The sequence below is a fragment of the Notolepis coatsorum genome, assembly GCF_963971535.1.
Source record: "Notolepis coatsorum genome assembly, chromosome: 15".
NCBI lineage: Eukaryota > Metazoa > Chordata > Actinopteri > Aulopiformes > Paralepididae > Notolepis > Notolepis coatsorum.
The window spans coordinates 2148563-2164661 of NC_140179.1; the positions used below are offsets into that span (position 1 = coordinate 2148563).

At 44.1% G+C, this 16099-nt stretch overlaps 1 protein-coding gene across 2 annotated transcripts in view; it reads right to left on the bottom strand.

Moving 5' to 3' along the window:
• mkln1 (muskelin 1, intracellular mediator containing kelch motifs) overlaps nucleotides 1-16099 on the bottom strand; it is a gene marked incomplete at its 5' end in the record, with an annotated part of 84707 nt that overhangs the window by 41111 nt on the left and 27497 nt on the right. The window contains 5 exons of one of the 2 annotated variants that reach the window (XM_084330893.1): nucleotides 3288-3353; nucleotides 4301-4381; nucleotides 7516-7708; nucleotides 11477-11586; nucleotides 13211-13299. In XM_084330893.1, the coding sequence (XP_084187019.1) occupies nucleotides 3288-3353; nucleotides 4301-4381; nucleotides 7516-7708; nucleotides 11477-11586; nucleotides 13211-13299 (539 nt within the window). Of the gene's footprint in view, nucleotides 1-3287; nucleotides 3354-4252; nucleotides 4382-7515; nucleotides 7709-11476; nucleotides 11587-13210; nucleotides 13300-16099 lie in introns of both variants that reach the window. The other variant, XM_084330892.1, reaches the window with a different exon arrangement.

Below are 16099 nucleotides of genomic sequence, written 5' to 3' on the forward strand. Positions count from 1 at the left end.
CGCTGGAGGGCGGGACAGAGAGACCGAGGGGGGAAAAGGTCACTTTAAGGAAAGAACTGTTGTGGTTCTTGTATAGTATTTATTTATAGTATAAATTAGAAATGCTATTAGAGAGGGAGGTCAGGTGGCGTAACGGAGATTGCGTTCGTCACCAAACTCCGGAGCGGCTAGATTCGCCTGTTCGAATCCAGCTCACAGCTCCGGGGTTGTCACCAGCTTGGCTGGCCGTTCACAGTATTAGAGGGTGGGAGAAGCTGGCGGGGTGGGTCCGGGTCGTTGTAAACGGCGACTCCTACAGTTCGGTCGGGGCGCCTGCTCAGCGCGGATAGTATCTAAGTGGGATAGTGTGATCCTTCCACACGCTACATCCTCTCAGTGAGAGTCCGCGCTGCCAGGTGAAAAGAAGCGGTTGATTGGCTGGACGTGTGTCGGTCGGAGGAAGCACGTGATAGCCTCCACTCTCCCAGACCGACTGTGGGGGGTAGGTGCGCAGCGACCAGGAAGGGGATTGGGAATTGGCATAACGACTAACATTGGGATGGGAGAAAATCGGAGGAAAATGGAGGGGGAAAAAGATCAAAAAAAGAAAAAAAGAAAAAAAATGCTATTAGAAATAGCAAGGATAGCATAAGGATATAGAGTAAACTGCATATTGTATAGTCGTGTACATAGGACCCAGTGCCTTAATTTGTAGCCAACATTGTATTGCATGTATCTCAGGACTTTAACATGTCTATTTTATCACGTCTATTGTACGTCTATTTTATTATCTTCTACTTATTTTATTTACTATTGTATTACTGCACAATCAAAGCTGGCATGGCCACCCGCATTTCACTGTATGCCCTGGTATGTATGTGACAAATAAACCTCTTGAATCTTGAACTAAATTCAAAATGTAGGGTTCATGGGAAATGCGGTCTTATCGTGAGAATTAGGCTACCAATTGTAATTGCAACGCTGTCAATTGTTGTATTTGTTTACTGTAATTATACCAAGGTATCGCAACCAATCTGACAATGATATATTTTGTTGAAAATTCTCCTTGAAATAGCTTTAACTAATAATTGGGTATATGCCCTAAAGAAAACACATCTGGCAACTCCTACATTTTGCTACAACTGCAAAGCATGCTGGGATGGAGGGAGTGGCCAACTGTCTAGTAGGCGTGCACCTTCTCTGTGCCCCTGACGCCTCTATGCCTTCTTCTACAACGGCGCTCAGTTTCCGGGTTCCTCTGATTGGCCACTAAGCCCACGTGACCGCGCGCGCTAGCACGCCCCCCTTATCGCCCGCTGCCGCGCTGTGAAGCGGAGCATAGAGGCAGCGGGGCGAGGCGGTGGTTTCTCCCCGGCAGTCGACATGGTCGCACAAACACCCGTTGGAGGAGTAGTGGGGGAGAAATGAATGAATGAAAACTTTATTTAACAGATTGCAGAATGGGTACAATACAGTACGGCGCAATACACACAATTGTTAAGGGGATGCAGACCAGAGAAAGACGTTTGTCTTGTTTACATCAGGGTCGCGTCTATGCCTTCTACAACGCCGCTCAGTTTCCCATATCGACATCTATGACACACACAACATAGGAGTAGTGGGGGAGAAGAAGAGGAATATTTTTAAATAGCAAGAATTATCGACTGGCAACTCTGTGCTCGTCAGACATGTTAATAATGTCATGTATGTTGTGTATGTCATAAATGTCGATATGAATTGAAAACGGGGGACCGTGATGTAAACAAGACAAACGTCTTTCTCAGGTCTGCATCCCCTTAACAATTGTGTGTATTGCGCCGTACTGTATTGTACCCATTCTGCAATCTGTTAAATAAAGTTTTCATTCATTCATTCATTCATTTCTCCCCCACTACTCCTCCAACGGGTGTTTGTGCGACCATGTCGACTGCCGGGGAGAAACCACCGCCTCGCCCCGCCGCCTCTATGCTCCGCTTCACAGCGCGGCAGCGGGCGATAAGGGGGGCGTGCTAGCGTGCGGTCACGTGGGCTTAGTGGCCAATCAGAGGAACCCGGAAACTGAGCCATTGTAGAAGAAGGCATAGAGGCGCCACTGACCCTCTGGCCAACTGCCTCTAGTATTGCATTGCATCTGTGCTGACCCCCTGCAGTAGTCTCGGTGGCAGCATTTTAAGCCATTGCTGTTGCCCTCTGGTGGTAAAAACGTGTACTTCACCAATGACTACAAGTCGATGGAGAATGCTGGAAATTAATTCCCCCAAAAATACTTCCCGTTGCCTGATGTGAAACATATTCCCATACGCTCATCCTTGTGCCTCTGTCACTTTCTGCGCCAGAGCACAGGCCTGCACACACACAGAATGCATAATGACATAACAACAGTCTCACAACAGAGGTGACCTGCTGACCTAGTTTTGGCTAGCGATTCTTTTTCAAAATCCCCTGCTTTATCAGAGATAAATGTACATCAGAAGGCCTTGTTTACGGGACAACACGGACGAAGCTAGGAGTGATCTTTCAGTAGTCCATTAATTTTCCTATAGCTGCAGCCAAGCTGGAGAGACGCCGAAAACACATGCCCCGTGAGAGGACTATAGATGGTAGCCATCAGCCCTGCTAGTCTGTGTCTGGCCTGAGAGCTGTGAGGGTTAACTCAGGGTCAATGGGTTATTTGGGAGCATTTGACTGAGCCCCAGGCAGCTTGTACGGACAGGAGCTTGACCCCATTGACTTTGCATTGCTTTGTGGATAATGATCTGGAGGTGAATGGCAAATAAAATGGTAAATGGCTGCATTTATATAACAGCTTTTATCCAAAGCGCTTTACAATTTGTTCCTCACATTTTACCCATTCACTCACACATTCACACACCGATGACAAGAGGCAACCATGCAAGGTGCCATGGAGCGGGAATCGAACCGGGAACCTCCGGATTACCAGACGACTGCTCTACCTCCTGAGCCACTGTCGCCCCCGAGGAACGACATGGATTGTGCTGAGAAAGGACTCTACTGATAAGATAAGATGATCCTTTATTGATCCCCTTGGGGAAATTCGGGTGTCAAAGCAGCATGGGGGGGGGGGGGGGGAGATACAGGGTGGGGGATGCATAGCTTCACAGTCCTATATACACTATAGGTACACTTAAAGTATAGATACAAATACAATATAAAAAAAACTATTGGTAAGAAATAGGGCTGGGTTTCCAAAAGTCACAACTATCACTTTAAATTTGATTAAATGGTTATGGAAGGTGTGTGTGTGGTGTGGTGTGTATGTGTGCGTGTGCGTGTGTGGATCCTCTCACCGGTCTGAACGTCGATGACCATCTGATGTCCACCTCTCATACCAGGCCTGTTGTCATCACCATCACCTGGAAAGAAGACATGGGAGGGAAGAGGAGACAGAGGGGGTATGAGGGTGAGAGAGAGAGAGATATAGAGAGGGAGGTATGTATAGAGAGCGACAGAGATCAGAGATAAAGAGATAAAGAGAGACAGAGATATATATATATATAAAGAGATAGATAGAGAAGGAGAGGGATATATATATAGAGAGAGAGAGATATATAGAGAGATAGACAGACGGAAACAGAGAGCGAATAGGGGATGGGATGGATTAAAGAGAGTGGACCACAACAGGGTGGGGAGGGTAGTTTGGTTTTACTTTTAGCTACAACAAGGCTTCTCCAGAGTAGGGATGGGACCGAATATTCGAAAAGTCATTCTGTTATTAAGACCGATTTCATTTTTTTACAGTCGAATATTCTTTTTGTAAAAAGAAGGAAAAGAAGTACCGGTATATAATACCGGTACTTTTTTTCCTTCTTTTTACAAAAAGAATATATTAATATTAATTTTTTTATAAAATGCTTTTTATTTTTTTTGAAGCAAACATTCTTATTTAATTCCTTTTTATATTTAGAGGCAGCCTAATTTTCATAGCCTAATTGGTAAAAAAGATGCACATGCTACTGTTTCTGTTTGTTTATTAAAGCCGGTTGATGAGCCAATGCAATGCTGTTATTATAGGCTACGATGGTGAATGGTGTCATTTTGATTTATTGTCGGTCAGCTGAAAAAAATATAAAAAAATTTATATACATTTTTTCTATATATACATTTTTTGGGAGGGGGGGGGGGGGGGGGGGGCGCGAATATTCGATATTATGGAACACGAATTTTCGAATAGCACTTTTGTCCCATCCCTTCTCCAGAGTACTGACATGTTGTTGTTGTAGTTTGTTCCTGCGTGAATAGATATGTGTCTCACTGTTCATGTCCTCTTGGTTGGGCTCTTGTTGTTGGGCGGTTGTTGTACCTTTGTTGTTACATTTTGGGATGATCTGGCTCCACCTGGGCTTGTATTCCTGCTGGCTGATGTACTGGTTAAACAAGCCATCTAGCAAAAGCAACAACAACAACAACAAAAAAATGGAAAAGGTGAAAACACAGTTGAGTCCAGTCACATGCACATTAACCCTTTCACTGCCACACGACAGCCGGTTAACCCTTTCACTGTGACAATACAGAAGGTTAGCCCTTTACTATCACACAACCCACGGCGATGCTCCATGATTAGCATCATTAGCTCCGCGGACAGCTAACAGTACAGGAATGGTTCTTTATTGTATACCGTCAAAAAACGACTTCTGTCGTTTTTGCTAATTTCTGTTGTTTTTGCTAATTTCTATATTTTATACAAAGTTGTTCCGATACCGATACCAGTATCGGAAAAGCCGCCGATACTGGCTAAAATGCTGGTATCGGTATCGGCGAGTACCCTCTAATGCTGCGCTCCGATACCATATGACGTAATTTATCAACAACACTGTGGTCTGTTGAGTAAGCATTATAAAACAAACGTGTGCTTAATCGATTAAAGTGTCAATGCCATTTGTCATTTTAACAGCAGATACTTTCTTAAATGTCATCGTCCCGACAGAGCGGTGTTGACGGGGAGCTCATGGGTTCGCTTGGTGGCTGGTGTTATTAGCATTGAACAGCTAACCGAAAGCTAGCTTTAACATTACCTTGGCTAAAGTTGGGGCTATTCATATAATCCAGCAATAATGGCTGCAGACCTGCAAGCAAAGTACAGCAAGTTGGCAAAGGAGTATTCCAAGTTAAATCACAATGTCACCAGTAACGTTACAGTCTTCTATGGTCTTCCCATATACCGGTAGCTCATGCTAGCTAACGGTAACGTCGTCATTGCACAATTGCACGTCGCGTACACAATTAATGACATGTTGCGGACAGCCATATCGGCGACAATGTTTAGCTTTTAGTGCCAAATGATAAGAGTCTGAGGCGGAGTCTCAAAAGAGAATGTTGAATATTTATTGTGCAAAAATCACAACAGATCCTCTGCTACTTCAACGGAGCCTTGTAGACAGACTGAGTAGGGTATATCTGCAGAGCCAGTGGGTAGCGAGTGCAGCAACGTATAATGTCCGTGTGGATCATTGGAGTAGGGTATATCTGCAGTGCTGAAGCCCCATACTCATTGATTAATGATACTAATACAAATCTATACAATCACCTGTTGTTGAATAAACACCATTACTTTCTAGTTATTACTAAAAAACAGTATATATAAAACAGTATTTGTTAAAAAAAAAAAAAAAAATTATATTTATAAAAAAAATTATATAATTTTTTTTTTTTTTTTTTTTTATGTATGCACTGGTATCGGATAAGTATCGGTATCGGCCGATACCCAAAGCTTAGGTATCGGAATCGGATCGGAAAGGAAAAAATGGTATCGGAACATCTCTAATTTTATATACCGGTATCTATTTCTATATTGTATATATATATATGCAATATATACAATATAGAAATGAGCAAATAACGACAAAACCACCTAGTGTTTATGATTTATGAAATGCAGTAAAGATATTATATAGGGATATTTTGATTGATTACGTTATATGCCTATATAAGGTAAGGCTAAGAGAATTATCAAAGACTCCAGCCACCCAAACAACTGCCTCTTTGAACTGCTGCGGTCAGGCAAGCGATACCGGAGTCTCATGGCAAGCACAGAGAGACTCAGAAGAAGCTTCTATCCTCAGGCCATCAGAATGCTAAATGACAATAACACTATGTAACAACCATCAAATGCACTCACAGCACACACGCACACACTCACTTTAAACAAACAACTCACTGCAGCACCCACTTTAGAACACCTAAACACACTTTGTTTGCACTACAACCCATACCTCATTACACCTTACTGTAAATTGTACCTCATCCCATTTCTGCTCTGTACTGTATAGTATATTGTAACTCAGGTACTTCTACTCTGCATTGTACATTGTATATATGTATATACTGAACACTTTTGTCTACGTACTTGACTTCTATTTTATACTTACTATACTTATTTTGTACTTATCTATTTTGTCTAGCACAGTCTCTGGAGCGTAACAGAAATAAGCATTTTGTATAAAAGTATTCTGTACTTCTGTATGACAACTAATAAAGAAACTTGAAACTATATATATATATATATATATATATATATATATATATGAGCTATATATGCAGTAAGTGTGTGGCATTGAGGCTATAATGCAGTAAGTGTGGAAAAAGAAATATAGGCATATAACGTAATCAAATAAAAATATCCCTATATAATATCTTTACTGCATTTCATGAATGATAAACACTAGGTGGTGTGTTTTACCCTATGAACTTGGAATAATGTGTCTCAGACGAGCAGATATCATGATTCACGCATGCTGCAGAAAACGCTTCATATCTCGGTTTCCAGGAAATGCGGCTCGATTTCGGCCAATGTTTACCTTTTTTCGCGTGGAATTGTGAACGAACGCTAAAATATAGAATATAGAAATAGATCCGCGAAAATCATGAAATATCGCAAAATCAGCCCTCTTAAGGCTGACAGGCAACGATGTTCTGGGGCACCAAGCTCCGGCATTGAAAGTGTTAATTGTGCACTGTTGAGTCTGAGGTTGAAACACAAAAATGTCATTACCTGCAATGCCCCTGTATTTTAATTTTTTTTTACCTTTTCTCCCATCCCAATTCCACTGTGCCAATTCTCCCCTCCCCCGTCTTGAACGTTGCTCGCATATGCCCCCCACTGGCCGGTTGTAGGGAGGATAGAAGCCTTGCATCACGTGTCCCCCTCCGATACACGAGGAGGCAGCCTGTCACATCTTTTCACCTGCCAGCACGGCCTCTCATTGGCCATTTCCTGTCTCTGCTGTGCAGGCGTCCCCCAACCGACCTGTAGGAGTCGCTGTCCACAACGTCCAGATTACCACCCATCGACTTCCCACCCGCTATAACTCTGCCAATTGAGTTAGTACGACGGCCGGCCCAAGCCGGAGGCAACGCCGACAGCCGGAGTCGAACCCGGTGTCTCTTGCGTTGGTGACGAGCGCAATGTCCGCTGCGCCACCCAGCCGCCTCTGCAATGTCCCTGTATTGTTGTGTATTTAACAAATAAAGAACTTGGACTGAAGGAGTCTTGGTATTGTGGGGGGGTGGGTGGAGTACCTCTCACAGCTTTGTCGATGAGCTCCTCGCAGGCGTCAAAGTCTCCTCGCAGCACCAATCGGTCGTGGAGGTGCGTCAGCATGGGGTGCTCCAGCGCTATCCGCGTCTTCTTCTGCAACGACTCCAAGGCCTCCGTGTAGTTATGCTGCCGGAAGTGCTTGAGGCAGAGGCGGATGGCTTCCTGTTCTCTGTACTGCATGTGGTAGAGAGACACACACACACACACTATACTATCAGATCAGCTGTTCCTATGGCCTACTGTTCTCTGTACTGCATGTGGTAGAGACACACACACTATACTATCAGATCAGCTGTTCCTATGGCCTACTGTTCTCTGTACTGCATGTGGTAGAGACACACACACTATACTATCAGATCAGCTGTTCCTATGGCCTACTGTTCTCTGTACTGCATGTGGTAGAGACACACACACTATACTATCAGATCAGCTGTTCCTATGGCCTACTGTTCTCTGTACTGCATGTGGTAGAGACACACACACTATACTATCAGATCAGCTGTTCCTATGGCCTACTGTTCTCTGTACTGGATGTGGTAGAGAGACACACACTATACTATCAGATCAGCTGTTCCTATGGCCTACTGTTCTCTGTACTGGATGTGGTAGAGAGACACACACTATACTATCAGATCAGCTGTTCCTATGGCCTCCTGTTGTGGCAGAGAAATACACACTGGAATATCACATGCATTGCTCCTATGGCTCTACTATAAAGGGGCACTTCACCAAAAAAACACAACGCTGATTTATTTTGCACATAATCTCACACATCCCGTGTTAATTACAGCTCAATGAAATGATGTAGCTGAAAACATAGCAATACTTTGTCTTATAGGGGGGACTGCTACTTTATCATTTCATTGAGCTGTAATCAACACAACAACAAGGACCCAATGTCCACGATGACGTCAATGGTGGCCACACATACAAACTCATTTACTTAATTCATGTGTACCAAAACTGTTGAGTATTTGGATTTGAGTGAGATTATGCAGTAGTAGTACTAGCGGTAGTAACCCCTCCCCTATACCCAACAAAAAACAGAATCTGTTACCGAGGTTGCATGGGAGGGAAAACTAACATTGTGTTCCTGGTCAGAAAGTACCCACCGTGTGCAAAACCACCTTTTGATCAGAGGCCAGGAAATATTTTGTATACATTCTTAGTTGTATTTATTTATTTATTTATTTATCTCTATCCAGCTCAAAACTGCCGGTGCCTCTGGGAGTCCGTCTGTGGGTAACCTTTGTTGCTCTGGCACAGCTCGGGGCACAGCGTACGGCACCGGGCTTGAAAGGTGATACTGAGTTTGCTCTATTTCTGCTGGACAGGTAAGTTCACTCTTGCTCATTCGTCTGAAACTGCCTACCCCACATCTCTAAGACTATTGCTGATGTTAGTTTCTACACCCATCATCATACAAAATATAAGATATACTAGTAGAGTCAAAGTGTTAACTTGTTGTGTTTGTTTCTTTGTTGATGGTATACCGGTCTTGTTAATCTTTTCCTTTTTGTGTGCACTATGGCTGTTCTAATTAGGCCACATACAACCGCAAGCATCTGTCCATTACAGTGTGTTTAACTTATGTCAGCTAGTCTTCTGGTTGGTGGTCCGTGAGGGTATTGCAGGTGGTCCATGGAAGAAAAAAAAAGCTAAATAAAATAGAAAATAGAACATTTATACAATATAATTTTTATTAAAAATAAAATAGTAAAACCGTTGTGTAATATAAAGACCAGATGAGGACAGAGGAGTTTGAGTGTATGCGGTGACGAGTACAATTTACTTTTTCAGTGTCCATAATTAACTTAAAATATCTGTGTTTTAAGACTGAGGTCGCTTTCACATATAGTTTTGGTGGACTCGGTGCGGTTCTGGGGGTGAAGTTGCAACATTGTTGCATTCTTCATTTGGTTCGCCTGCGTTCACATAGAGAAATCTGTCAGCGGACCGAGACCTTCTGAACAATGTCACGCGGTTGAAAAGGGCGCTTGTCTATTGGACAGTGGAAATGTGTGTGTGGCTGCAAGCCGTGTGTGCGCGCGCGCGCGTGTGTGTGTCTGTGTGTGTGGACTGCAGAGCCCTCCAGATCAGCGGAGCGAGTTTTGACATGGCATTGATCCATTGTTCTATTGAAGCACATTACCACCATCCTCTAACTTGTAGACCAATAATAATAATATAATAATAATAATAATAATAATAATAATAATAATAATAATAATAATAATAATAATAATAATAATAATAATAATAATAATAATAATAATAATAATAATAATAATAGTATTGACGTGGCATTGATCCATTATTAATGCCGTGCGCCTCGGTAATAATAATAAGCCGCGTTTTTCTTCCTTCTTCCCGAGATGCACAGTTAGATATATAGATATATAGATAGATAGATAGATAGATAGATAGATAGATAGATAGATAGATAGATAGATAGATAGATAGATAGAGAGATTAGATGCAGTGTGCTTGTTTTGCAGTGAGTGCTGCAAGCAGTGGTAATAATAATCACTTCCTATATTTGGTCCGCGTTTGGTCCGCTGAAGCCGAACCGAGACCTACGTTTTCAGGCGGACTAGAGTTCGCCTGCTTGGTCCGCGGACCGAGTTCGACGCGCATTCACACAGACCCGAAAAACCGGACTATCGAATTCTGGTCCGAAAGTCCGGACCAAACAGCCCCTGTGTGAAAGCGACCTAAGACTACCACTTTATATATATGTTTGATGTTTATTTATTTTTACTGTTTGCATAGGAGGTGGTCTGCAACAGTTCTTGATAACAATCTAGTGGTCCGCATAAACAAAAACCCTGAAACAGGCTTCGGGGACAGACAGCCCTACCTGCTACGTGTCGGTTTAGGGTCCCTGACCTGACCTGACCCGCTACGTGTCGGTTTAGGGTCCCTGACCTGACCTGACCTGCTACGTGTCGGTTTAGGGTCCCTGACCTGACCTGACCCGCTACGTGTCGGTTTAGGGTCCCTGACCTGACCTGTTACGTGTCGGTTTTGGGTCCCTGACCTGACCTGACCCGCTACGTGTCGGTTTAGGGTCCCTGACCTGACCTGTTACGTGTCAGTTTAGGGTCCCTGACCTGACCTGCTACGTGTCGGTTTAGGGTCCCTGACCTGACCTGTTACGTGTCAGTTTAGGGTCCCTGACCTGACCTGCTACGTGTCGGTTTAGGGTCCCTGACCTGACCTGTTACGTGTCAGTTTAGGGTCCCTGACCTGACCTGTTACGTGTCAGTTTAGGGTCCCTGACCTGACCTGCTACGTGTCGGTTTAGGGTCCCTGACCTGGCTGTTACGTGTCAGTTTAGGGTCCCTGACCCCTGACCTGTTACGTGTCGGTTTAGGGTCCCTGACCTGACTGCTACGTGTCGGTTTAGGGTCCCTGACCTGACCTGTTACGTGTCGGTTTAGGGTCCCTGACCTCTGACCTGCTACGTGTTGGTTTAGGGTCCCTGACCTGACCTGCTACGTGTCGGTTTAGGGTCCCTGACCTGACCTGTTACGTGTCGGTTTAGGGTCCCTGACCTGACCTGTTACGTGTCAGTTTAGGGTCCCTGACCTGACCTGTTACGTGTCAGTTTAGGGTCCCTGACCTGACCCGCTACGTGTCGGTTTAGGGTCCCTGACCTGACCTGTTAAGTGTCGGTTTAGGGTCCCTGACCTCTGACCTGTTAAGTGTCGGTTTAGGGTCCCTGACCTGACCTGTTACGTGACATGAAAAGGTTTGAGAACCAATGACAGACATGGGGGCCAGGAGCCCTTATTGGCACAAGCTCTGAGGGACCCGGGATTGAACCTGCAACTCTCTTGCACACCAGGCAGCCTCCCTAACCAAACCAAACCACCCATTATTCTTCCCGTCTAGCCCAGCATGTGTGTGTATTCCTGTGTGGGTAACAGGAAAGCGTACCTTGCTGTACCAGTTAAGGCAGGGCTGCACCACGTCAGGGTCTTCTACACCATGCAGCTCAATGTACCAGATGCTGAAGTTAAAACTAGGACCCCACGACATCAGAGGCACTGGAGAGAGAGAGAGAGAGAGAGAGAGTGAGAGTGAGAGTGAGTGGGAGAGGGAGAGAAAGAGTGGGAAAGAAAGAAAAGGAGAAAGAGAAAAAAAAAAGAGAGTGAGAGAGGGGACATAATGAGAGACTAGTCGTACACCTTTTATATTCAAACTGCGTTTCAGTTCTAGCCTTGGGAAGATCAATCCTCTGCCATCACACAAACAGCCATTTTAAGAAGCCTCTCTGTCACAAACGGAGTGGTTTCAGTCCATTCAGAAGCAATCGCATCAGTCAACTGATCTGCAGATAGCATATGCTACAAACACTTGTACTGTAAATTCATGCTATTCTCTTTTTTTAGTTTTTTGTTACACATTCCATTCGTGAAAAGACGTGAATTTGTTTAAGCTTCACTTATCCTAGGCAGGCACGCACCCCCGGGCCTACACACAACAAACAGCGCTGTCCGTGGTTCTGAAACAACAGCACGCACCCCAGGCCTACACACAACAAACAGCGCTGTCCGTGGTTCTGAAACAACAGCACGCACCCCCGGGCCTACACACAACAAACAGCGCTGTCCGTGGTTCTGAAACAACAGCACGCACCCCCGGGCCTACACACAACAAACAGCGCTGTCCGTGGTTCTGAAACAACAGCACGCACCCCCGGGCCTACACACAACAAACAGCGCTGTCCGTGGTTCTGAAACAACAGCACGCACCCCCGGGCCTACACACAACAAACAGCGCTGTCCGTGGTTCTGAAACAACAGCACGCACCCCCGGGCCTACACACAACAAACAGCGCTGTCCGTGGTTCTGAAACAACAGCACGCACCCCCGGGCCTACACACAACAAACAGCGCTGTCCGTGGTTCTGAAACAACAGCACGCACCCCCGGGCCTACACACAACAAACAGCGCTGTCCGTGGTTCTGAAACAACAGCACGCGCTATCCATTGTTCTGAAGCAACAGCTAAGTGATGGTCATATACTCGTTTTTGGCGCAGAACCAGTTCAGTTTAAGTCAAGCACTTTGATATGTTATGTTGTCTGTTTAAGAAAGAGTGCAATAAATGATTTTATTGAAAAAATAAGAATCGTGCGAGAGAATCGTGATCTCAATTCTTAGAGACAAATCGTGATTCACATTTGAGCAAGAATCGCCCAGCCCTAATTCAAATGCTTCGTTTTCTTTTCTTTTGGATGTGTTTATTTTTTTTATGTGCCTAACGTGATTTCTGGAATGGATGGACTCCCAGTTAGTACCAGACAACCAGACTACACAAGACTAGGGCAGGGCGATTAATCCAGTTTCAATTTCAAAATACGATTTCGTCTTCCCACGATCATGAAAACGAAAACGATTATTGCCGCGTTGCTCTCATTTTGTCTCGTGTTGTAAACGCTTCCTTCACAGCGGTGCGCTCCGCCCCTCCTCCCTCAAGCCCAAACAGTGGTTTAAGCTCGTGTTGAGAGGGCCATGGCGTGTTTCTCCAGTTATTTTGGTAATCGATGAGTAATCGTGTTGAATTAATCGGGACTTCAATATCAATCAAAATAATCGTGATTATGACAGGCTTGATCAAATGGGTCGAGTATCTCTTTTAGCTGAACAGAAACACTTCAGCTCTCACCTATTTTGACAAATCTGCAGGGAAACATCTGCTCGTCAATCTTGTGCTTCAAGGTGAACGTCTCCTTGTTGTAGTCGTTCTTAAGGCCACTGGAAAGGGGAGAGGAACAGACGGGACGGTGACGGAGCAGATTCACAAAAAGGTACAAACCCCTCATCATGGGACCCCAGTCCCGGGACCAGGCCAGAGGAAGAATAAAAAAAAAGGTAAGAATCAACAACTTCCTTCATTTCAAATCACAAAATATCACTATATTACACAGGTTTTCATAAAGCACTGCATGCATTTAGCCTTCAGTGGAAGGGAGGGAAACTAATTATTGACAGGGGTCTTGTATTGCCCGATTTGCCAACAACAAAACAAACACTACAATATCAGATCCCAGACCAGTAGGGTTGGGTTACCGTTCACATTTCAACCGATACCTGTGAATCGATACCGGTACCCGACGGTACCTTTTTTTCTGAACTTTAGTGTCTTTAAGATTTTATCTACCTACCTCAGTTGTAAAACATTAGTCCAAACTTCAAATGATTTATTATCGTTGGGGTGGGACAGGCGGGTATTGAAATGTGGACTCCGAGTTGGTCAAAAGCTCCATGTAGCGGCGGAGTGGGGGTAGGGTGTTGGTCCTGGGGAATCCAGCAGTCTTTTTATTTATTATCATTATTATTTATTTAGAACAATTTGTTAATATTAGGGATGCTCGATATTGGCTTTTTTACCGATAACGATATTCCGATATTGTCCAACTCTTAATTTCCGATACCGATATCAACCGATATCAACCGATACCGATATATGCAGGGTTTCCCCCCCCAAAAAACTGAATAATTTCAGGTAACTAATAATTTCACTGGATATATAACAAATATTGTTATTGTTTTTTCTTTTTTTCAAACCGATACCGATATTTTCCGATATCACATTTTACTGCCGATATCGGCCGATAATATCGGTCGGCCGATAATATCGGACATCCCTAGTTAATATATATATAATATATAATATTGCAGCGAGCGTTGTCTGCATCTAGCTTTGTAAAGTGTAACCACACTGTTTTCGGCTTGCCATTGCCCCGCTTTGTTGTTGTTGAATCAAGTCAAATCCTAGGTAAGCGTGTATTGTGCACGTGAACGCTGACGTGAACATGCGGCACACTTCATAGGTTTAGTTTCGCGGTAAACGAAACGTTGACGTTATCGGGAAGAAAATTGTACTACCGACGTGATTCGGTCAATACCCTTAAAAGTACCGGATTCGGGACCCATCCCTACAGATCAGGCTAGTACCTACCAGACCAGTACCCGACACTGAAGGTTGATTTTGAAACACAAACACCTATTTACTTGTGTTATGGGTTTTATTCTTTGGGGGTATTTTGGATTGTTTTTTACACAAGTGGTATGAAGTACTTGTGTCAGTAGTGTAATCAATAAGCATTAGCTTTCTTACCGAGTTGAAACAAAGACGTTTTAATCCACACCTCAAACATGCAAGACAAATGTTTTAACCATCAGAAAACAGCAACTCTCCTGATAGAACTAGCCCAAGTGTGTACACAGTTGGGGCTAGTTCCACAACATCATGCCGGTCTGAAGCATAGGAAACACTGGGGCTCGTTCCAAGACATCATGCCGGTCTGAAGAATAGGAAACACTGGGGCTCGTTCCAAGACATCATGCCGGTCTGAAGAACAGGAAACACTGGGGCTAGTTCCACAACATCATGTCGGTCTGAAGAATAGGAAACACTGGGGCTCGTTCCAACACATCATGTCGGTCTGAAGCACAGGACACACTGGGGCTAGTTCCAACACATCATGCCGGTCTGAAGCACAGGAAACACTGGGGCTAGTTCCAAGACATCATGTCGGTCTGAAGCACAGGAAAAACTGGGGCTCGTTCCAAGACATCATGCCGGTCTGAAGCACAGGACATCCGCAAGGACCGCTGTTTTTTGTTGGCTAAAACCTTTGTCTGCATGCTGTGGTGTGGATTAAAACTATTTTGTTTCAAGACCCTGTGTGCTGCCCGTCTGAAGCTTCCCGGTTCGCTCAGAACCCGGCCAGAACTCCACAGGACTCTGTATGTAAGCTAGTGTTTATCCATCAATTACAAAGTATTTCATACTTTTAATTTAAACTATTTAAATGTAAGAAATGTCTAATTATCCCTTTAAAAAAAAAAAAAAGTAGAATCTATAATGCCATCAAACAGTGACCTCTAGGCAAAAGAGCCCGGCTTGGTATTGCACTTTATTTATATTTCTTTGTTTTGGTCTGATTATGTGTGGGTTGGAGATTATTAACTTATTATTATACTGTGGAATTTCTCCAGAGCCGTGGCCTCAACTCCAAGCCACACAGCTGATCAGACCAACACAAAAGATGTAAACAAAGTGCAATACCAAGCAGGGCTTGTTTGCCTATAGGGAGGCGGCATTAACCCTTTCACTGCCGCACTGCCAAACGGTTAACCCTTTCACTGCCACGCGACAGCAGGTTAACCCTTTCACTGCCACGCGACAGCAGGTTAACCCTTTCACTGCCACACTACAGAAGGTAACCGTCGGTAGTGTGCTAGTAAAGGGTTAACCTTCCGTAGTGTGGCAGTGAAAGGGTTAAGGATTCTACCTTTACCTTTTGACATGACCGTTTCATTCTTTTGCTAATAGTAGACCACAGGTTAGCCTGGGGATTGTAGGAAGGCTGGAGAAGCACGAAGGTGAATAAGGAAAGAGAATAGGATGACCGAAGTGTAAAGTATTTTTGAATAGCAGGACTCCACAGCTTTTTATTTATATTTTTTATGTACAGGTAGTGTACAGAAATGTATATGGGATGGGTAGATAATATATATGCAGATATATATATATATACACAAATAG